Source organism: Phascolarctos cinereus, unplaced genomic scaffold, assembly GCF_003287225.1.
Source record: "Phascolarctos cinereus isolate Bilbo 61053 unplaced genomic scaffold, phaCin_HiC Scaffold_4;HRSCAF=312, whole genome shotgun sequence".
Classification (NCBI taxonomy): domain Eukaryota; kingdom Metazoa; phylum Chordata; class Mammalia; order Diprotodontia; family Phascolarctidae; genus Phascolarctos; species Phascolarctos cinereus.
The window spans coordinates 96,447,074-96,471,151 of NW_027555847.1; the positions used below are offsets into that span (position 1 = coordinate 96,447,074).

General features: G+C 38.9%; 1 protein-coding gene across 1 annotated transcript in view; it reads left to right on the forward strand.

The window, feature by feature from the left end:
• PLPPR1 (phospholipid phosphatase related 1) overlaps positions 1 to 24,078 on the forward strand; it is a 318,401-nt gene that overhangs the window by 267,676 nt on the left and 26,647 nt on the right. The window contains exon 4 of the mRNA XM_020998895.1: positions 6,907 to 7,039. Within this exon, the coding sequence (XP_020854554.1) occupies positions 6,907 to 7,039 (133 nt within the window). The remainder of the gene's footprint in view (positions 1 to 6,906; positions 7,040 to 24,078) is intronic.

The following is a 24,078-nucleotide window of genomic DNA, read 5'->3' on the forward strand; positions in this document are numbered from 1 at the left end:
GTCACTTACTCATGGTCACAGAAGTGATAATTGTCAAAGTTAAGAACTGAAGCAAGGTTTTCCAGACTCCAAGTCCAACAGTCTATCCACTATGCCACACATGAGTATGGGGGAGGGTAAGAGTAGAAATAGTCTATGCCCATCTACAGATAGCAGGAAGGAAATTAGGAAGTGATTTATGACTATAAAGCTCCTTATTTCTTCAATGATGATGAAACACTGGGAAAAGAAGGAAATGCTCATTTAGTTGGAAAGATCCAACTCAATGATACAAAGAGTAGAGATAGTTAATTGACGAACCACTCAGTGAAATTTTCAAGATCTTGACTTTCTTATTTATCTGAATGGAATATAAAAACCCACTAGATGTGTGTTTTATTTGACACAGTCAAACCCACCAGTCTCCTATCAGTTGCGAAGGTAGATGGGAGCATATCCAGTAATAACACCAATAACCCTGAAGAAACATTGCAAAATCAGGATAGTGAAGAAATAAGCAACAAATAGTCATGATAAAATACTAGTGGTACAATAAACATTTATGTATTCTATCACAAATATGATGCTATATTATCTCTAAATATTGTAATGCCATGAGCTGCCTCCCCCTCCTCAATCTGGGTACTCCAGTTAGCTACTCCAGCTTCTTGACATTTTCTGTTTCAGAATCCTCTCTAAACTATGGTTGAAGAACCTCTATTGGTATGTTTCACCTTTATTAATCAGAATAAGACAAACAATTCACAACAAAGGCATTTTAACTAAATGCAGTAAATAAAATGACTGAATGCACACACACACGTGCACACACACCTCAAACTTTTCATAAATGCATAAATACTCGGCAAGAAAAGTGTAACTTTATAAAAATCACATATAGGATATTCACATGTGAGAAATGTACACCTAGGGAACAGATGGCCAGCATACACATGTGAAGAGGCAACTAATACCTCTAATACTACAAAAATGCCAATGTCTTCTACTGATGATTGTATTGCTCTGTGCCAGATGTTCTCTCCTCCAGGAGATGCTGTTCACCAAAGGAAAATATGCATGTACTGATCCCTGCCAATCATGGCTTTCCACTCCCCATAGCCCCCATCAGGCATTGACCTCCAATCTGGTTGGTCATCAAAGCCAACTACTGGATAGCCACTTGTAAAGCCAGAACGCTATCGTTACATCTCTTTCACCAAACTCTTTTAGTTGCCTACATCATCTACTGTTGATCTACAGATCAACTATCACCCTGCTCTTTCCATTTCTTTCTGCTTCCTAACCATAGTTCTCAGCTGAGATGCCATCTTTAGGGTCACCTGCAATTCAATCCTCCACCTCCTAGAATTGCTAGGGTTAGTAACCATCTCCCTAGGGGTCGATAACTCCTCAGTCAGCATTCACAGATAGTGGCTACTAAGTTCTATTTATTCTTCTCAACTAAACCTCGCAAAGACATTGTATGTCAGTCAATGTCTACAAATCTTTTGCTTCTTCACCCGTACTGCACCAGAAGATGCAGAAGCCAATGTGATATCAAGCAGATGTGCCCTTTGAACTCCTCTTAGAAATCTTAAACAGTAAACACTGTTTCTCTTCTTCCAAACTACTTTTTAATCACTTCGTCCTCTACTGTCTCCCTTGCATTTCTCAGTTCAATTGTCATCTAACATAATTATGGACAGGAACTCATTTTGGTTTTTAGGTTTGCTCATACCCCTTGACTAAAGCAAATCTCCCCAGATCTCTTCTTCCTCAAACAGAAAAGGTCTTGAGAGATTCTATAATAAAGAGATTGTGTATTTCTCACTCCATCAATTCCTCTGTTCTACGAAAATGCAAAAGCTTTTCTGGCTACAGAATTCTAAACTGCTCATGTTCATTATCTCTCACATATTACAATCTGATTCTCTCTCTCTCTCTCCCTCTCTCTCTCTCTCTCTCTCTCTCTCTCTCTCTCTCTCTCTCTCTCTCTCTCTCTCTCTCCTCTACAATACATTTATAAGTCCAGCCACATTATGTCTTACAATTTTATAATTTGAATACTTATTATTCTAAACATTTCCCCATGTAAACTTTATATTTCATGCTCTAAGAGTAATCTACTAAAATGCTGTGCAATTTTTATCACTTCCTCTTCCCTACTAATATTCACTCATTCAACAAACCTTTATTGTATACCAGATACTTTGCAGCCACTAGAGAAAATGCATGGCTCTAAGATACAATCCTTTTCCTTAAGGTGTGTTTACAATCTAACAGAGATAAAATATGTACGCAGATAGCTGCAATATAGTAGATTTTAAGTGCTTAAGAATGTGGATGATGATGTGATTTGGAAAGAGAGAGAGGGAGCCCTCTCACATGAGAAAAATAGGGAAGACTTCATGGAGGAAACAACAGCTAACCTTGATTTTGAAGGGCTCTGAAATTTTGATAGATAAAGATGGGGACAGAGAGGAGGACAGCATTGCAGTCAGCTTAGGGGGAGGAAGGGATGGGAAATATGTTATCAGGTGACAATGAGGAGAATAGTTTGACTGAAATACAGAGTATATGTAAGTAAGAATATGTGGAGAAGATGAAAAGGTAAGTATCCTGTGAAACATTAACACACAGGACTTCTCTGGACCTGACCAAGCTGCTGCATGCTAGCTTAGATTGCAGCTTTTTGCCATTCAGGTGTCTACATCCTGGAAGTTAGCACACTTCTCAGTGATGTGAGTAGTGTACCACAAATTGGATCTTCAGTTGCTCTTGTCACTTAAGCCGTACAGAGGGTCAATGGACTAACTAATTTGGGATAGCAACAGTCACAGACAGGAGATGTGAAAAGAGAAAATGGGATTCATTTTCCAGTTCATTCGTTTGCCAAATCTACTGTGCAGATTCAGCAATTTTTTTCACCCAAGGCTAATTCCATTTGCTATGAGTTATACTATGTCTGGCAGTGAAACAGCCAGACAGGGCAGAGTGTATGGGGCAGCCAGGGCCAGGCATATGGAAAAATCGCACGCGCCCAATAGCTCAGTGAGCTCTGTGATGGGTGTGGACTGTGTGTGCATGGCAGGAGCACAGATGGAGGGATCCAGCCCCTGCCAAAACCAATCAGAAATCTGGAACACTAAGCAAAGGCTGCACATGGTGCGAATTGGAAGCCAGGCAGCATGAGAGACACACCCTCTCATCCCATTTAATTTCTTGCTTCAAGCAGAATCAAGTCCTGCATAGAAACCGTGTGATTGTACGGTCTGGCATACAAGGCAGAACTCCTCTTACTTTTCAAAGGCAATTTTTGTTCAGGGCCATGGACAGCAGCATGAGGCAAGCCATGAGCTTTCCATGGCATTGACCAAGGTCTTTCATGCTGTAGTATCATGTATCTGGGCCTGACTGATACCAAAGGGGATTCAAGAGCTATGGCTTATTGGAGGGGGGGGGTTGATTTAGCATCCCCAAAAGGCCAAAAACAAAGGACAGACCTCTTCATCTTAGAGGTGAACAACAGAAGTTTCCCCTCATAGAGTCCAAGAAAGGCCAGAAGCAAAGAAGGTGTCAATAAACCTCAGTAAAGCAATCACCAGTAAACAAGCAATAAACACACAAGGGTGAAGGTAAAAAGGACAGTTTAGGGCCAAACAAAGCAAGTTTCAGCAAAACCAGAAATAGAGCAGGTCCAAAGAATGGGCCAAACAGTGCAAGACACTGGTGTGTGCGTTTGTGAATATGTGTGTGCATGTATGTGTGTTGTAAGCATATACAGGTGTGCACACGTACTTCTATATTCTGTGAATAGGAAACCTTTATGGGTATTTTAATTGGAGCACAGGCTTTCTAAGCCCACATAATCTTGCTGGGCTTGTGCTGTGAGACTTCTGCTCACCTCCACATTCTCCTGAACGGGGAGGCAGGTGTGTCAGACAATGTCTAGCATTAAAATACAGAAGGAAATTCACTTTCATGCAGCTCACTCCTTAGGAGTGGGAAGCCTGAACTGCTTCAGAAGAGAATTGTTTGCCATATTACCATAGAAACAGAACACTATAAAACTAGCCACACTTGTGTGCCAGCTGCTGGGTGTACGGCTATGTTTAGTGTTGAGTATATCCATATGATTGTGGAAGACAGTTATGTTTCACATACTCATCTGCCATGTGAGTGGTTTTACAATGAAGATGGTCTGGCACAAAAGAAAGGGCCCTAGATTTGAGGTTAGAAGACCTGGGTTCAAATCTCAGCTCTGCAACTCACCAGCTGTGTATCCTAAGGCAATTTATTTCCCTTCTCTGAGCCTCAGTTTTCCTGTCTACAAAATGAAAGAGTTAACTCCTCTCCCTCTCTCTTTCCCTCTCTCTGTCCCCCCTTCCCTCTTCCCCAAATATAGTGTGTGTGTGTGTGTGTGTGTGTGTATATATATATATGTATATATATATACATATATATATATATATATTTAGTGAATTTAAAAGAAGGAACAGATTCTCTAGTGTCACAATTCGTAACTTTTAAAGCAGGGTTTCTTAACCATTTTTTGTGTAGTGGGAAAGCTTATGGAGTCCTCAGAATATATGTGTGTTTACGTAGGGGAGAGAGAGAGAAGATAACAGTTTGTATATGAGGTTCTCAAGATATTTTATTTAAGAAGCCATTAAGACTCACATCCCTCTGGTACTATGAGTAGCCTTCAGTCAGATCCACCCAACTGAGAAGACATTTTTTTTTCCTCCGGTGTCATCTTTTTATAATAAAAATTTAGAGCCTCAAAGCCAATTCCTTATTTTCTTCCTGCCATAAACAAGTAGAAGCAGAAACTCTCACCCACCCCATCCCCTGTCTTGCTGGTCCCTGCTCAGAGCCTGAGGTCTGACATAAGTCTCTTGTGTCACTTCCAAAAGGGTTAAGCCCAAGGGAGTCACCACAAAGATTCACACAAAAGGGCATTTGAAGAAGGGATCTCAGATACTGGAGACCCCAGAACACAAGGTACCATACAAATATCCTGCTATGCATTCAGCCATTGTTACTATTTATCAAAACCCGTCTCAATAAGCTATAAATAGAATTCAGTCAGATTCTAAGCAACAAAGCAATGCATCATGATGATGGATATAGGACCAGGCTACCTGACTGTAACAGAACAAGCTGACAGGAATATGGTTCCCACAGAACTGCCCGGATGAATATTTGCTCTTTGCCATATGCCTGTTCTCCCTCCTAGCCTCTGCTGTGGTGACTGGCCTTTTGGCCCCAGTTACTCAGTAGGTGTGACCAATTGAGCCAATGAATCATTGCTCATTTCCTTCCAGGGCACTTGAGTTTAGAGCACTGGTCCTTACCCTATTTCCTTATTCTCTTGGTAGCCAGATATGATAAGTTTGAAGTGATGGCATAAGCATTCTAGAAAATGAGCAATTCTGATATTGAAATGAAAATGGGCCTTGAGCAGTGAGACATAAAATGGAATATGAAAGGGATTTCATTTCATTCGAGTTATCCCCTGACTTTGGACCATTGTTCATGCTACAAACCAAAAGATCCAGGGCCCTTTTATAACTAAAATTGGATTTTTAGGGTTGAAAAAGAAAGTAGATAGAGAGAAGGCAGGAATGACCAGAGAAAGAAGAGTGACTTAAGAGACAACAGCAAATAGGGAAAAAAATCAATTAAGATACACTTATCATAATAGCTAACATTTATGTGGTACCTACTATGTGCCAGTATTTGCAAATATTAACTTATTTGATCCTTACCACAACCCTGGGAGGTATTATTATTATTATCTCCATTTTACACTTGAGGAAACTGAGGCAAACAGAGGTTAAGTGACTTGGCTAAGGCCATATAGCAAGCAAGTATATAATGTGAGATTTGAACTCAGGTCTTCCTGACTCCAGTCCCAGCCGTCTATCCACTGTGCTACCTAAGTCCCTTATTAAATGTCTACTATGAATTGAATATAAAAGAACAAACAAATTTTCTAGCATCACAGTTTGTTCCGATTCTAAACCAGGAGTTCTTAATCTTTTTTGTGTCAGGAACCCCTTTGGTAATCTGGTGAAGCCTATGGTGGTGGTTGTTATTCTTGTTGTTGTTTTGTTCATTCACGCCTGACTCTTCATGACCTTGTTTGGCGTTTTCTTAGAAAAGATATTGGAATAGTTTGCCATTTCCTTCTCCAGATCATTTTACAGAAGAGGAAACTAAGGCAGATAGGGTTTCATGACTTGCCCAGGGTCACACAGCTAGCAAGTGTTTGAGGTCAGATTTGAACTCAGGTCTTCCTGACTCCAGGCCCAGCACTCTATCTACTGTACCACCTAGCTGCCCTGAAGGTTATGGACCCTTTCCTAAAATAATGCTTTTAAATGCATAAAATACATGGGAATCACAAAGGAAGCCAATTACACTGAAATCATTTTCAAAATATTTTAAAATAAGTGCATGGATCCCTAGTTAAGAACCCTGTTCTTGAGTATTAATCATCTTCATGTTTATTTATTTATTCATTAGTTGTTTTGCCATTGTGTAGACAGAATTCTAGAGACTAATATATTCCTCACTTTGACCCTCCCTACTAACACCATCACACATACTCACATTGAAAGCATAAAAATGCTCAGCTGTATCATAGACTACACATCCACCCTTCCAGCATATTTGGAAGGTTTGTATTTCCAGTGTGTTTTGTTTCAGCAAAGATTTTAATATTTCAACGTGGATAGAACTGATGTTATCCAAGAACTCTTTCCTTAGTTCTCTTGAACAGCTCAAAGCAAACTATTGCCTAGGACTCTGTCTTTCTCATTTGACAAAATAGCTTGAGCTTCCCCAAAGGGTTTCATAACAATGTTAGCCTCTTACTATACAGTTCTCTGCTTTGAAGTTTCTCAAACTTTTCTTTCCCAGATTTTTATCGGGGAGCTGTCCATGTATTTCATAAAGTCTACCAGAGAAACTTTGATCGCCCAGGAGAAAATGATTTTGACGGGAGAATGCTGTTACCTGAGCCCTCTGCTCCGAAGGATCATCCGGTTTATAGGTAAGTTTTAATAAATATGCACTTAACCTTTTGCTTTAAGGGAAATACAAGAGGTAATGCACAATAAAACTAAATTATAAAGCTTATTTTAATATAAAAATAACTTGAAGTTTTTGAGATGGTACAAAAATTATATCAAAAATTATATCAGTTCACCATGTAGAGCTGGTTCAACCAATTTTCCCAAATATGTTGATTTTCTTTAGACTCTAGAAGTGAAACTATACCTTTCACATCCTTTTATGAATTATTGCAGCCTTAATTTCCTCTGTGCTGTGTCTGTCCTTGAAGAGAATCTGTGTCATAAGTTGTGAAACTTATGTCAAGAATCATGGGACCCTGATGATAGTCCTGGGATTGCTTAACTCATTTTTTCCTATATGTAAAAAAAGCTTGAAATTTTTCAAATCAGAAGCATTCAATCAATCAATAAGTATTTATTAAAATCTTAATAAATAATACTGTGCACTGGGGATACAAATACAAAGAACTGAAAAATCTTTATTCAAACAATATTTATGTTCTAATGGGGGAACAAAAGTATATATAATAATATACACATCATAAATATAAAGTAAATATATAAGCAGAAAGTGGTAATATGTAAGGTAGTTTGCAAGGGAGAGCATTCCTAGTTGAAGAGATTTTTAAAAATTCATGTAGAAGATGGTATCTAACCTGGAAGACAGAAACTCTATGGGGCAGAGATATGGAGAAGAACACTCCAGAATGGGGAACAAAGGCAAAGGGGATGAAAATGGAATGTATTGAGAGGAGAACAGAGAAAAAGGTAGTTTAACTAGTTTACAGAGTGCTGGAGAAGGAAAGTGGTAATGTTCGATGAGGCTGGAAAGGGAGGTGGGGGACAGGTGGGGCTTTAAAAGCTAAACAAAGGAATTTCTATTTCATTCTAGAGGCAATAGGAAGCCATGGGAGTCGGTTGAATGGGGAAGTCACACAGTTAGATCTGCACTTAAGGAAATTAGTTTGGCAGGGGTGTGTAGAATGAACTGGAGTGGTGAGAGACTTGAGGCAAGCCCAACAGTTAAGAATCTGTTACCATAATCCAGAGGAGAGATCATGAGGGCCTGAACTAAGATGGTAGCTATGTGAGTGGAGAAAAAGGGGTAGCATGTAAGAGATGCTACAAAGGCAGAACGGTAAGATTTGGCAATTGATTATAAACACAGGATAATTAAGAGTTAGGCGTCTAACAATAATGCTGAGATTATGAACCTGAGACATTGAAAATGTGGTATTGCCTTTAACAAAAATAAGGAAGTTTGGAAGAGGAAGAGGTTTAGGGAGAAAGATAATGAGTTCTGTTTTAGACATGTTAAATGTAAGATGTCTCTGAAACATCCAGTTTGGAATATCCACTAGGCAACTAGCCACAGAAAAAAAATCTTACTTGATAGGAGTAAAGATGACAAGAGGCAAGAGAGAAAACTAGGAAATATTAATTAAAAAGCAAATATTTTTGAACTGCAGATTACCATTCTAAATTGGACACTCAGGTGTGTGTTCTACCAAATATAGTAGAGTTATTTTCTAGTTCACGCTTTCCTAGAAATGCAATAAAACACTCTCATGTGCTCTGAAATACATCAGTGGCATGATACAATGTTCTGCATTTTTTTACTTCCCACTAAGAAAAGGGTAAACCAGGGAAGTTATGGCAACCTAGACGCAGATGAGGAGAACGTGTGTGTTCAAACATACATGTGTATACACATATAATTTTACTGGGACTGGAAAGTACAGTTACATTGATGATTGGATCAATATCTGGCCAAATGCCAAAGGAGGAAGATCCCCAAATTCACAGATACGGTATAGACTGAAAAAAAGATGGCACATGTTATTAAATGTAATAGGTCAAATAATTTTCCACAGATCAAGAATAAAAGAACTGAAATGATAACTGGTAAGATGGCTTTTGATCATATACGTAGGTGCTACGGATATGCAGAAAATATAGCCATTCACATGATATAATTTTTAAGTTGCTAAGAAGCTCCCACAGTCCAAGTCTACTTGGTTGCCCTGCCTGCCATGGTTCCTGAAATTCATATCATTTGGTGTTTCTTTGGGTTAAAGTATTGTTTCTCAAAGATGCCTATAGGCATGTGGGATTTGAGAAGATTAAAAATTATTGCCTAACTTATGAATACTTTTAAATTGATCAGATCATCCTACAAAAAAAAAAAGACAGGTGCTAAAAAAATAAGACAAAGGGCTGGCTTACTTGTTGAGGGAAGTAAAAAGTTAAGAGCTTCAGCAGCTGCCCAGATAAGATAAGCACAGGTGAAGCCCCACAAGATGAGTACCTACATGAGAGCACTGAGCAGCTGAGGAAGGTGTCATCGGAAAGAATTGAATTGATTGCAGGAGTGCCCCAAATTTTCAAGTGACGATACCAGAGGTACACTTTGTATCCATAACAGCTGTGCACAGGCCCAACCATTCTTCATGTAGATCCTTATTTATATTCAATAAATGAACAAGGAAATTTTTTTTACAGAACAAAGATGATGATTGCTTTGTGTTTTCTAGGTTTCTTTTCATTGATGGGCATTGTGAAGAGCAGGGCCTGTTTACTTCAGAAAAAAAAATGTTCAGGCTATCTGTGTGGAATGTTTTTGTTTTTCAAAGTGTCAAGAGAAGAAAGATGTCCATTATCTTTGGGAGGCGGGGTGTGCGTGTGTGTGTGTGTGTGTATAAAGGCGTTTTGTTTTCAGAGGAAGGTAGGTGGCTCAGTAGATAGAGCATTGAACCTGGCGTCAGGAAGAAGAGTTCAAATCCTGCCTTAGACACTTAGCTGTGTGATCTTGGGCAAGTCATTTAACCTCAGTTTCCTCAGTTATAAAATGGTGATAATCATAGCACCCAGCTCCCACAGTTGCTCTAAGACTCAAATAAGATAACATTTGTAGAGTACCTTGTAAACCTTGAAGCATTATATAAATGCTAGGATATTATTATTTCTTTGGAAAAGACTAAGGTGCAGTAGTTTTAATGGGGTAGGCGTAGGAGGGAGATAAAATAGATTTCTTTTCATCAAGAAACAATAATTTTTAGAAAGAAATATTAGCATAAAGAGCTTTGGCAGCCTTATTTTCTAGAACAGTGACCACAAGAGTACATGAAACACAATTTGCCACGTAAGAGCTTTCAGATAACCACACCTCAGCTCTTTGTTTTAATAAAGCAGAAACTTCACTTAAAGTGGCGTTATTTTTTTTAATCTTGCCACTTTTTAAACTGTTTCAGAGCATATGATAGATATTATTTGGCCACAAGTGTCAACCTACTCCTTTTTTCAAAAGGAGAAAACAAAGGATGGCAGAATTTATCCCTAGTTGTGCTTCAAGCCTGAAGCCACTCAGGTCTTCTGATTCCCAGCTCCTGATCTGTGATGCTTTTCACTATATGCTCTTTAGGTGACGATAGCAACATATGTGATGGGGAAAATGCCAAGTAGAGCAAAGCTGAGGGAGTGATGCTCAGACTATCGACTTTACATGGGGACAGATGTTATCATCAAAGTATTTATTTTGATCAAGAGAATCTGGCTCTTCAGTGAAGGAGCCAACCCAGCAGAAAGAGTACATCATCTGACCATTAGACTCAAGCTTCCTTTCTTGAATTTAACATGTGAAACCCTGAACTCTGACATGCTGCTGTTGCCTTTATCTTTACCTCTGATCTTTGTTGTTCACTCAAATATTCATCTTGCCAACCTAACAGTGGAAAAGTAAACATTTTCATTCAATCAAGTTGTTTATTTGATCTGGGCACTATTAGTTTCCTGGAGCCTTCTTACTCAACTGAATGAATTGGCTGGCATTTTGTAAGCATAGCCAACATCCACTTGGCAAAAGTCCATTATTTCACTAAGCTGCAGCATACAGGAGCAATGTTTAGGTTCAAGATTTCAGGTGACATAACTCCCTCTGCTTATTTTCTCAGCATCCTGGGCTAAATACAAAAGGAAAGGTTTGCCAGACCCAAATTGAGCCATGATTACAAAATGTTTAAGTTCATCTGAAACTTGAGCTCTTTTGTTTGAGTTTAACAGATTTAAGAAACTACTTGAATGTAAATGGGACCATATCCTCCCAAACTTTAATTACCAAGGAATAGTTACTTTAGTGACTATTAGTATTTAAAACAAAGAAGAATAACAGCACAGGTTTTATTAAAATCTCTTTTTTTTTTCTTACTGTAATCCCTGGAGCCCTCCTCAGGATAAAACCCTAAAACAGATAGTCCCAGGCTTGAGGCACTCTGTGAATTAGTATCCCTTCACAACCATAGCTAATGAACCCTCACTTATATATTTACTTTTAACAACCAACCAGAGAACATAGCTCAAAGCAAAACAACAACAACAAAAACATTTATTTAGTCAAGCAAAACAAAAAATAAAGTGAGAAAAAAAGATGCCCCCTATTTACTCATAAGGTACACTGTTCCACAGCCTTCCATACCACCAGTGGAGGGGGACGTACATGTAATATACATGACCAAGAAAGATGCATGGAGGGGCATACACATGTGATTGGGGAACATGCACGAAAGGGAACACATACCTCCAGAGCAACTCAAACTTTTGACAGTACACAGCTGCTGATTTGCTCTGGTGACATTCTGCTACTTTTTGTTGGATATCATGTCTCTATTCCCTGTAGATTCAGCTGGCTAGATCCATTGGTCTTATAGTCATCAAGTTGCTCTCTGTTGTCATCTGCTAAGCTTCAGGGCCATTTGCTGTTCTCTGCTGCCATCCATTTGAATATAGTGGTTAGAAAAGACCTTTCACTGGTGGAGAGAGCTATAGCTTATTTAGGACAAAACCCAAGAACTAAAAGTCATCACACCTAGCCAAGCCACCAAGAAATACCACCCAAATCTCTTGGGTTCAGATGAAATATATTATTTAGGCTCTTGGTCCCAGAAGACTATCTATCTTGAGATTAAAAAAGACTTTTCAGCTCCTGTTAATTCCCTGAGCATAAGTCTACATCCCCAATGCTATTTCAAGATCTCTGCTCCTTCTAAACCCAAAGGAACTATGGTGAGGCTAACATGTGGTAGCCTTCTTCCTCTCAAGATCCTCTTTTATTATCAAGCTGCTGAAGTTAGGGGTAAGATCAAAATACTAAGTGAAACAAACAGGACCATTACCCTCCACACAACCCCTGGACCATACCCTCATCTTTATCATGCATATCTTCCAATAATAAAAATGTTGGATCTTTTTTTTTGTAATATTCTCCCTAGAATAAAAGCACTGTCTCTCTCTACATTACATATAGAAAGACTTCATGTTCAAGAAGTCAAATTAGTTCCCCCTTCTTAAACACTTATCTTTATTGGAAAGGAGAGGAAGAAAAAAAAAACTATCCAAACATGCTGAGATTAAACTAATTATCCATCTAATAGTACCTAAGATAGTCAATCATAATGAATTCTCTTATGTTATTCTTTTCATTTGGGACTGCACAGTTGCTCCATTATTGCTTCTGATAAAAAATTGAATAGCAAGCAAGTTTCCTGTGATTTAAATCAGGCCAAGGAGGGAAAAGGGCTACACGGAACAAGAAATGCCGTGGTAAACAGCTAATTCACTTAACAACTAATTCATTACCACATAATTAGGGGCATTCCAAATGAAGCATAAATATTTTAAATGCAGTTTCAAAGGCCATAATGCTTTATGAATGTAAGAATGGATACCACGGGGCATGCTTAAGGTCTCTTCTAAAACTAAGTACTCCTTTACAATTCAGAAAAATTTTAATATATGCTTTATATATTAAAAAAAAAGGTGGTTTTTCCTACAAAATGATACATTGCTTCTTACATCCTATAGTGGCAATGGGAATCCAAGGATTCATTCATTCATTTATTTACTTCATAAGCATTTATCAAATATGTATTATGTGCAGAATTCTACCCAGATGAGGGGGAAGATACAAAGTCAAAAAGGCACCTGGTCTTCACCCTCAGAGGCCTTATAGTCTAACAGGTGGAAGGAGATGAGCAACAGCACAGATTTTGCTAGGATCTTTTTTTTTCTTGCCACATATAAGAAAACATGACTTATATTCTTATTATCAATATTCTACTGGTGTTGTATGACTGAGAGTCATGAAACAACATTGTATCAAAAGAACCAAAAATCTGTCCTCAGAGAGCAAAGGAGAGGTATATGATGGGAATGAGCAGCCTGCAGGGCCTACATAAAGGTTGTCATCAGAGAAATGTATTATTGAAAAGAAAATGGGCTGGTCACATTTTGAGGTTTAGGAATGACCAATGAACAGGCTGTGTGATCCACTGGAAATCTTGTGATATCAGGAAAAGATAAGGAAGATATCCAGCACATTGTGTAGATTCCAGGGCAAACGTATTGAAGGAAATGGAGAAGAATCACACAGGACAAGGGGTATGGGTGATTTGTGATCTGTTATTGGAGGAAATACCTTTTCAGTGAGATCACAGATCTATTGGAATATACAAGAAAGGATAAGCTAATTCTGTCTTCCTTAACATCTGTCTTCCCCAGGAATATTACAACACTTAATGGGTCTGTAGGCTCGAAAAGTAATATTAGCTGATGCTCATTTTGCTCCCTGGCTTGCAAAGCATTTTACAAACATTATCTCACTCGATCTTAACCATCCTATAAGGTAGGTACTACAGGCATGATTGCCCAATTTTACAGATAAGGAAACTAAAACTAGCAATATTAAGTGACTTGCCTATACAGGCATACCTGGAAGATACTATACAAGTTCAGTTCCATCACAATAAAGCATCAAATAAAGCAAATATCACAATAAAACAAGTCACTATTTTTTTTGTTTCCCAGTGCATATAAAAGTTGTTTACACCATACTGTCATCTATTAATTGTGCAACAGTATTTTGTCTAAAAAAAATTACAACGTACATACCTTAATTAAAAGATACTTCATTGCTAAAAAAAAAAATGCTAACCATTACCTGAGCCTTCAGAAAATCATAATCTTTTTGCTGGTGGAGGGTCTTGCCTCAATACTGATGGCTTCTAACTGATCAGGGTGGTGGTTGCTGAAGGCTGGGGTGGCTGGGGCAATTTCTTAGAGTAAGATAATAATGAAGTTTGCCCCATCAATTGACTCTTCCTTTCACTTGAACACTTAGAAGCTGTTGTAGGGTTATTAATTGGCCTAATTTCAATATTGTTGTGTCTCAGGGAATAGGAAAGCCTGAGGCAAGAGAAAGAGATGGTGGAATGGCCAATAGAACAGCCAGAACACACACATTCATTAAGTACATCGTCTTAAATAGGCATGATTCATGGTGCCCTGAAACAAAATAGTAATGTCAAAGATCACTGATCACAGATCACCATAAGAGATAGAATAATAATGAAAAAGTTTGAAATATTGCAAGGATTACCAAAATGTGACACAGAGATGCAATGTGAGCCCATGCTGTTGGGGAAAAAAAATGGTACCAATAGACTCGCTCATCTGAAGGTTGCCTTGAACCTTCAATTTGGAAAAAAAAAACCTAATCTCTGCAAAGTGCAATAAAGCAAAGTTCCTATATATGATACTCCCTCTACTAGTGCAGATTGCAGCCTACCCATGCCTCCTCCTGTTTCATCCTTGTCTGTATAGTAAATAGCAGAGGCATGATTTAAACTCAGATTTTTTTTTTTGTTTCCAAATCCAATGCTCTGTATAACTTCACCTTATGACTGAAGTTCTTTGATAGTATACAGAAGGCTGGGCCTGGAGTCAGAAAGACCTGAGTTCAGATCCAGCGTAAGACACTTCTTGGCTTGTGAACCCAGGCCAATCACTTAATCTCTGTCTTGGTTTCCTCAACCGTAAAATGAGGATATAACATAGCACCTAACTCCCAGGGTTGTTGTAAGGATCGATGATATACTTATAAAACACTGAGCTCAGTAGCTGACACTGTGGCAAGCACTTAACAAATACTTGCATCCTTTCTTCTTTCCATTTTTCCTTTTCCTTCTATCTTTCCTCCCTCCATTTCTCCCTGCCTCCCTCCCTCTTTCACTTCCTTCCTTCCTTCTTTCCTTGCTTCTTTCCTAGGAGTCTGTCAACATCAAGCTAAAGAACACAGATAAATGTTCTTAAGGAAAATTATTGGACCCAATAGGGTAGTTGCTAACTTGTGAGGGGCTTAGCAGGGTGCCCTATAATAATTCATGACAGTTCACAAAATCAATTAAGAGCATAATTTTTTCCAAAAACCTTTTAAAATTATCTCTATCACCCATCAATCAAGAAGCATTCGTATATGTTCTCCAAGCATCTAATATTGATATTAGCAATAATTATATTAGATCACAATGCTAGTCTCAATATAGTTCAAAAATAAGCAAGTGTGTTTTCTGGAGAGTTCACACTTAGGATGACAAGTAATTAGACAAAGCACAGAGCAGAAGGTTGAGAGCCACAGACCAGTATCAATTAGGTATCACCAGGGATTTTGGAAGGAAAACAAGAGCCAATGACACGATTAGCAGTTAAAAGGATTAAGAGATAAGCAAGGTGAACACAGGAAGACCAAACTCATGGATGGCTTCTGAGAGCCTTAAACTGTCAGGAGTGAGATTTGCTGGGAGGCAGCCAATGCTTCCAAGAATGCAGTCCAGAAGTAGCAGTCAGGGCAGCAGGACTCCTTTGGAAGGAGGTTTTTGCAAAGACCAAATCAAATCTACAGGAGTCAATGGGATCACAGACATTGTCATGTTGATCTTTTAAAATTTTCCTTCAGAATTGACGTCTTCATTTCTAGAATATTCTGCATCTAGAGGCTTTACCTCCTTATCTGCACCCACATCCTTAGCCTATATACTTATTATTATCATAATGACCCCTGGCCTGTTTCCATAAAGCTCTGTATCCCTATTCCCAATTGTCTCTAAGATAAAATACAAAGTCCTCTATTTGAAATTTGAAGCCCTTTACAATCTGGCTCCAACATATCTTTTGCAACTCTATTATGCATTCTTTGTTCCAGTGAAACTTACCTGCTCATTCCAAGGATGCAAAATTCCTTATCTTAGCCCCATTCCTTTTTCCAGGTTAATTCTCATGCATTCCCTCTGCAACTGCACTTCTTAAAATCCCTAGTAGCTTCCTTCAAAGCATAGCTCAGATGCCATATCTAATACAGAGCCTTTCCTTACACCTATATCTGGGTTCAAATCCTGCCTCTGACACTTAGTATCTGTGACCTGGGCAAGTTACTTCACTGGAAGAAGCTAGTTAAGTATATTTTACAGAGGAGGAAACTAAGTCTCAAGGGAGTTGAGTAACATAACCTCCCTGACCCCCCATTTCCTAATCTTTAAATTGGGGATAACAATAGCACCTATCTCCTGGGTTGTGAGGATCAAATGAGATAATATATGTAAAATTCTTTGTAAACATTAAAGCATTCTCTAAAGACTAGCTATTACTAATAATGAGAATAATTACTAATTATTATCATTATCATTAGCTAGTAAGTGATAGAAATGAGACTTAAACCTAGGTCTCCTGCCTCTAGGTTAGAAGGCAATCTAGATCCAATCCACAACTGTAAGAGAATTTATCCATAATTAGGCTGCATGACATCAAACTTAGAACTAGAAGAAATCCCTTCATTTTACAGATGGAAAAACTGAGACCAGAGAGGAGAAGTGATTTGCCCAAGGTCACGCAGATAGTAAGTGGCAGAGCCGGGATTCAAACCCATCTCCTCTCACTCTATAGCCAGCATCTTTCTACTGTGTATGAGAACATACACACTTTGCTATTTTAATGACCAATGGAAGCTGCAATCCATCAGAGGCCCCATTTCTCATCCTGGAATATTAAAATGATCCTAAATAACTACCTTGGCTTAAAAGCGGAATTTGACTCACTTTGTTTATCATAAAACAAAAGTGACCAGTTTCTTCCAAAGTCTAAGCTACTCCCTGGTGGAAAATTAAGCCCTTTCGGAAGCTGCATAAACTTCCATAGATCACTAGCACTGGCTTTAGTGTAATAAATAGGAATGTCAGGACTTGAAACAAGGGTGGGGATGAGATTTCTAAAGGAGTTTCAGCGATGTACAAAACACTGGACCTGGTGCTGGAAATACAAAGATGAAATAAGATGGGGTCTTAAAATCTAATATTTATAATTTAATGTGGGGGGGAAGAGATAAGACATGGACACAAATAATTGTAATACAAGGGTTCTTAACCTAGGGTATGTGGATAGATTTTTAGGAGGTCCATGAACTTAGATTGGGGAAAAGGATAAAAATATATATATTTTTTCACTAACCTCTGGTTTCCTTAGTAATTCTATTTATTTTGTGCATTTATAAACATCATTCTGAGAAGGGGTCCAGAGGCTTTGCCAGATTCCCTAAGGGATTCGGGAATTAAAAAAAGGATAAGAAACCACATTGTAAAAGAAGGTAGAATATGAAAAGAAAGGTAGAAAGCAAGACAAGAAGCAGCAATTAAACTGAGGAGAGAAAACTCCATTACTTTCCACTGGAAAGAACTGGAGATGGCACAGATGAGAGGGAGGTAGTCAGAAGATGGTGTGAATACAGACAAAAGGATCCTGGTGTGATGTGACAGAAAGGCAGTTGAGGAAAGGGCTACCAGGGTCTCTTTGAGGAAAGGGCTACTAGGTTACTCTTTCCTCAGTGGAGGCAGCATTTTCATGACTTTTTCCCATCCCGTTCAATAATTTGAATGTGATCCTTGACTACAGTGGTCACTTAATAAGTGTTTATTGATTGAATTGGGAAAACAGAGGTTGGGGGTCTTTTGTCTTTTGTCACCAGCACCTTCCCTGCTCCCCACTAAAAGTATTTATTAGTGGATGTAAAAGCTTCCAGGGCTGTCTGCCAACTTCTGCCCCCATGTATCTAGTTGTTTGTCCTTTATCAAATCTCTTTTTTCTTTTCCCTTGTACCTCCTTTTCTCTCCTCTCCTTTCCCTTTTCCTTGCCTCTTCTTACTCTTAAAAACTTGGTCATAAGAGTAATCTTTTTTTTTTAATTCTCCTGAATCTGTATCTCTGTCTATGCTCAACTAAATATTTTTGTTTTAAAATTAAAAAAGATACTGGTTTGGGACAGCAAACTTAGGATGGCCAAAGAAACCATCTAACTCCATATCAATTCCCCAGGAACCTTCTTAGGCTCTCCCTCTTTCTTACTGTGCCATAATGACAGATGAAAGTTCCACCACAGTTCCAGAGTTTACCAACCTGTCCCACTATACACTTAATGGATCACTGCCTCCAGAATGCCTTCTCTTTGGACATTCGCCCCCTCATTCCCTTTGATTTATTCAATAAACGTTCATTAAACATCTGTAGAAAACTGTTCTGGGCACTGAGGGAGATACAAAGTTTAGACAACAAGAAGAAATTATAACCCACAATATTCCACATTAAATGGATTATAAAGGTAGGAGCGAAGTATTATGTGAGATTGGAAAGCGCTCTCTAGCAATACACAGGATCAGGGCGACTTTTCTTTCTCAGTACCAAGCTAACAATGCTTGTTTCTGTATATGTTTGTTTAACAAGTTTACTATTTCTTAGAAATAGAGACTAGACTCATGATTCATTGGCTCAGGGAATTCCTTAGCATGGAAATTCCCTTTACCAACACAGGTCAGCAATTTCTCTGCAGCTCACAGTCTTAGAGAATTGCCTAGAGCATTGAGAGGTTAAGTGATTTCCAAGAGGAGCAATAAAAATCTACAGAAACGTAGCTTGGTCTAGAAATGGAGAGCAGGCTAAATATCTGTCACCCAGAGCCCAGCCCAGAGCCAAAGCTCCACTCCTCAGATGGCCTGTCTGCCCAATTCTTGCAAATTGACTAAGATTACCACTGACTTAGTTCCTGCTCTAACTCATATCCAGAAATGATGTTTCCACATCACACAGGTTAGCTGCCAGGCCGCTCCTGGAGAAACTGAGTGCTTGCTTCTTCCTGTTTAGTTCCTATAGGATGGCCTTGCCTTCTTCACAGGAAGAGATTTTTAGCCCTGACTCTCCTGTGTGGAAGATTCCAGGACTGACCTCCACCCCCTGAACTTGGTTCTCTTGCCCGTACTGCTCCCTATAGCAGTAATAGGTCTTAGAAAATGGCAGGAAAAAAAAATCATTGGTCATTAATTCATGACATCTACAGTTCAATTCTGCAGAATATGTTTGAAAAAAATCATTTCTCTACAGTGCTTTTTTAGAAAACATACATAGAGAACAGAGTTGGAATCTGTGGACTTCCACTTAGCACAATCCATATTGGTCACAAAGGTTTATAGATTTGTCAATAGATGGAATGGGAGCAACAATCTATCCACCCCAGGCTTCAATTCTATCTTAAACTGGAAAGTCAAAGACTTTATATGGCTAACCAGTAATTTCTTATTCTAGCACTTTACTGCCATTGTCAACTGTGCAGAGTTTGAACAGAGCACACACAGTGACTGGGGAACTCACCAGCTGAGAGCTGAAGCTCCTTATTCTGCAGATGAGGAAACTAAGTCTTAGGCAGCTTAAGTGACTTTCCCCAAGTCATACAGGTAATAAGTGGCAGAGCCAGGATTCAGACCTAGGTCTTCTAAATCCAACTGAGAACTCTTCCCTCTATTCCAAGGGTCCTGAGCTTTTTTTTGTGTCATGGACCCTTTCTCAGAAGAACACTTTAAAATGCCTAAATTAAACCACATAAGATTACAAAGAAAGTCAATCATAATGACATGGCAAGATATTATTAAAAAATTTTTACAGACCCTGTGTTAAGAACCCTTGCTCTATACCATGATATCATCCATCCACAACTTTCGTTATCTTAACACACAGATAAGGAAACTGAGGTCCAGTAAAATTATGAATACCCAAGTTCACATAGCTAGTAAGTGACAGAAGCACTTGGAGGTAGAATCTAAGCCTTCTAATACTAATTTGAGCATTATATTCACTAGGCCAAGCTGTACCATATTGGACTTCTCTAAAAGACAAAAAAAAAATACATTGGGCTCTCTCCTTCCTTTAGATAAGTATTTTAAGTTGGAAAATTAAGTCTTAATTTAGTATCTGCTCCTTTCCATCATAAACAGTATGAAAGAAAGCAATATTATCAATTATTGAGCAAATTCAGAAAATAACCTACTAAAAAAACTGGTATAACTCTCCCTTACGATATTCACCCAACCTTCTCCATCTCTTCAGCTGGAGAAGCTCCAAGTAACTGTACATGTTCAGTCTAAGCCCTCCATAGTTAGTGAGAGGGCTATTCATTCTTATGAAGAATCTGAACAGCTGATAGATCTTATGGTCCAATTTTAATTTTTCCAAACATAGCTTAGACATGCCAAAAGGGGTACCGATCCAAAATCCTTCTCAAATGTATTCAACAGACTTGGTTTATTAGGTGATATAGAGCAGAGAACACATAGCCAGCCTCAGTCCCTTGGCACTTTATGTCCAGTAAGATACAGTTATGGTCAAAGACAGTGCCAGTGCCGATGGACGCGAATAACCCCCAAGCTGTCTCTCAGCAGTGCCGCCAAACATTGACATGACTGCCACCTGCTTGAGCAAGACCTGAGAACTATTCACTGACAGCTCATTATTCTTCCTCAGCAGATTGTCCTTGAAACAAATGAGGATAGACAGGACATGAACAAACCCCGAAGGCCTGCCTTGTCAGCTCTCCCTTACACATTCGCCAGCTAAGGGACCGTGAGGATTGGCATGGCTCCCTTTCCCCACATCCCTCCACCTCCTTGCCTAAAGATTCAGCCCATACGCAGCCTCTGGAACCATCCACAGGTCCACAGTGGAGTGGCTCAGCACCAAATCAGCCATGCTAATAGTCCCACTCTGACCATTGATTTACCCCTGTCCTAGGAATGAAGATCTTTGATTGGTCTCTTATAACTAAGCTCCTGTCATGGCACTAGGGCAACTGAAACTGAGATCTGTCTAATTTCCATCATTATTTAGCCACTGCTTGGTTCCTTGCCCAGACCCCAAGTTCTCACAAAACTAGGCTCTTGCTTTGCTTCTCTTATATCTAGGGACTAGAATCCTAACCCTGAAATTCCATCCCCTTGATATTTGCTGCCAGATCTTCCCTATCTGGACATATGCCAAATATCCCACAAGCCCAGGTTCATTCTAGTTTCCAGGACAAGCACAGGATCATGAAATCTAGGTCCAGAGCAGGAAGGTAATTTTATGGTTCATTTTATTACCAAGGAAATATAGGTCCAAGGACATTAAGTGACTTGCCCAGGGTCATGTAGTTAATTGTCAGAAGCAGGATTCAAACTCAGGTCTTCTGGCTCCAGAACTCATACTCCTTCCAAAGTAGCATGGTCTACCTTCTTCATCTTCCCTGCTGATGAAACAGGCCTGAATTGCCTGCCCTGCCCTTCCCCAGTGATCTCTCTAGTATCTGACCTAAGCCCCATAATCAGTCACTACCAAACCTCAGGTCAGACAAGGATAGCCTGCAGAACAATAGTGATATGTATACCTAATCTTGTTCCAAATAACTATGGCAGCTATTGGGAAATTTGGAAGTCCAGAAGACCTTCAGCTAATGGTGATTTTCTACTGCTAGAAGTATGACAGTTGTCTAAATTCCAGGCTAATCTATACTCTGGAACTCCTTCTTCCAAACTTGAATATTTGTCCCAGAACTCCTTCCAACATTCTATTTTTTGACAGTTCTTTATTGGAACAAGGATGATGCCTTCCATGAATATTTTATCTATTCCATAGACAGATATGGTACTGTGGCCAGTGAATACTTTGACATGGGTGGTAATGGAATTCCCTCCACCATGATGTACCACAAGTCCATTACAAAGCCAGTAGCATATTATAGAAAAAACATCACAACTTAAATGATCATCAGATCACAGAGGTAGAGCCAGAAGAGACCTCCAAGGCCCTATAATCCAATCTCCTCATTTTACAATTGAGGAAACTGAGATCCAAGACAGTTAGTTGATTTTCCCAAGGTCACAAAGGCAAGAAAATGGCAGAGATAGTATTCAAACCCAAGTCTGTTGGCCCTAGTTATCCCCATCTACCATACTCTGAAATTCACAAAATGCACCATCCAACAATAGCTGAAATTTAATGTATTGCTTTTGTTTTATATATGTTATCTAAATCCATTCTCAGAACACTTCAAGTTAAGCCATACAGGTACCATCCCCATTTTGCTTAAGAAACTTAGGCTCAGAGGTGGAATAACTTGCCTATGGACCTAAAAAAAAAGAAAAGAAAGTATAAGAGGAAGAATTTGAACCTGTTTGAATGGCAAGATGTCCTGTCTCTACGATCCAAAATGAAGACTCTTTCTCACCTTCATCATGTTAATGACTTATCCAATGCCTTGGTGACTTGATTCCCTGCACTGTGGGCTATATTTTGTGGATCTCTCTGGCTCTGTGATTAACATATCACTAAACTGAAGTAAATTTACAAATCTCTCACAGAATAGAAAAAAAATGGGCAAGTCCCTCCCTAGAGGTGCAAGATGGAAAGCAACGGTTTGGAGACAGGCTAGAATAGAATGTGGGATGCTCAATTTCTTCACTCTGAATATGCCTCCAGATAATCATCTTATGCAAATTTCTTTACTTCTATAGTTTGTTCCTCTGTAAAATAAGCACATGATAATTACACTAGTTGTGTGGAGTTTGCATAATTATGGGGAGAGAAAAACTTTGCAAATGTAAACGTACTGCGTAAATACAAACTTGTGCAATACTCAGCAATCTTTGCTAGATTGAATATAACAATGTGGAGAATGTGGATTTTCTGTTTTGTTCAGCTCTTCCCCAAAGTACAGAAACGAATAGGGCTGAAACACTTTCAGCAACCAGAACTTGTAGGAGCTGCATTTTCATTCACCAGCTTATTGTGTCAGCCCAACCAATGTTTTTTCTTTTTCCTTATCGATTATGAGTATAATACTTCATAGCATAAAAACAACTGTCTCTCCAGGGCCCATCTAGTCATCCTGGTAATCCCTGTAGGTTCATTCACTCATTCAATTATAGACCATATCATTTGTAACTCTTATATTCAATTGGGTCCTTTCCAAGCAAAAGGATTCTCTTTGGCTCTGACTATCATTTGTGTTTCTATTGTTAGATCTCTAATATGCACCAGGTGACTTTTCTTCTTTTAATCAGACCCTTTGCCACTGTGCTTTTTATTCAGCTCACTTAATTTTACCAAGTCGCACATGTTAGAGATGTTACATTTGCTCTCTCTGCCCAAAGACCTGTAAGTGCTCTCTATGTATTTCTCCAAGTGCTTGTCATTAGAACGGAATGTCATTATACGTCTTATAAAACTGAAGATAAGAAAAGGTTTTGACAAGATGTGGCTGTCCAAACGGGCTGCACCAGCAATCCAAATCAGTGTTGCAGCCGGTGTGTTCAGAGATCTTACACATTTGGGGTGTCTCACAACTTTTACCATGCGGAATCTCTTCCTCACTTGGTTCTCTCACTAAGCTCTGTCTAACTTGGCTGCTTATGCTAAAGTTCAAATCTATTTTCTCTTCTTTTCTATTCATTGAAGATAATGAATGCTTTGGTCTCAAAATTTTATATACCAAATCTCTTTATACATTTAAGAAGAATTCTTACAATCATAGGATTATAGATTTAAGAACTGGAAGGTACTTTAGAAGTGACCCAGTTCACACATACACCCTAATTTTCCTGATGAGAAAACTGATGAGTCCCAGAGGCATGGAATGACCTGCTAGCAGATGCACAAGTAATAATAACTGACCTTTTTACAGAGCTTTAAGGTTCATGAAGCCCTTCCTATACATTATGTTACTTGAACCTCATAATAACTCTGTCAGGACGAGAAGGAAGGTGTCATCTCAATTTTACAGATAAGGAAATTGAGACTGAGAGAGGTCATAGCTTGCTCTTGGTCACTTGTCTGTTAAATATCAG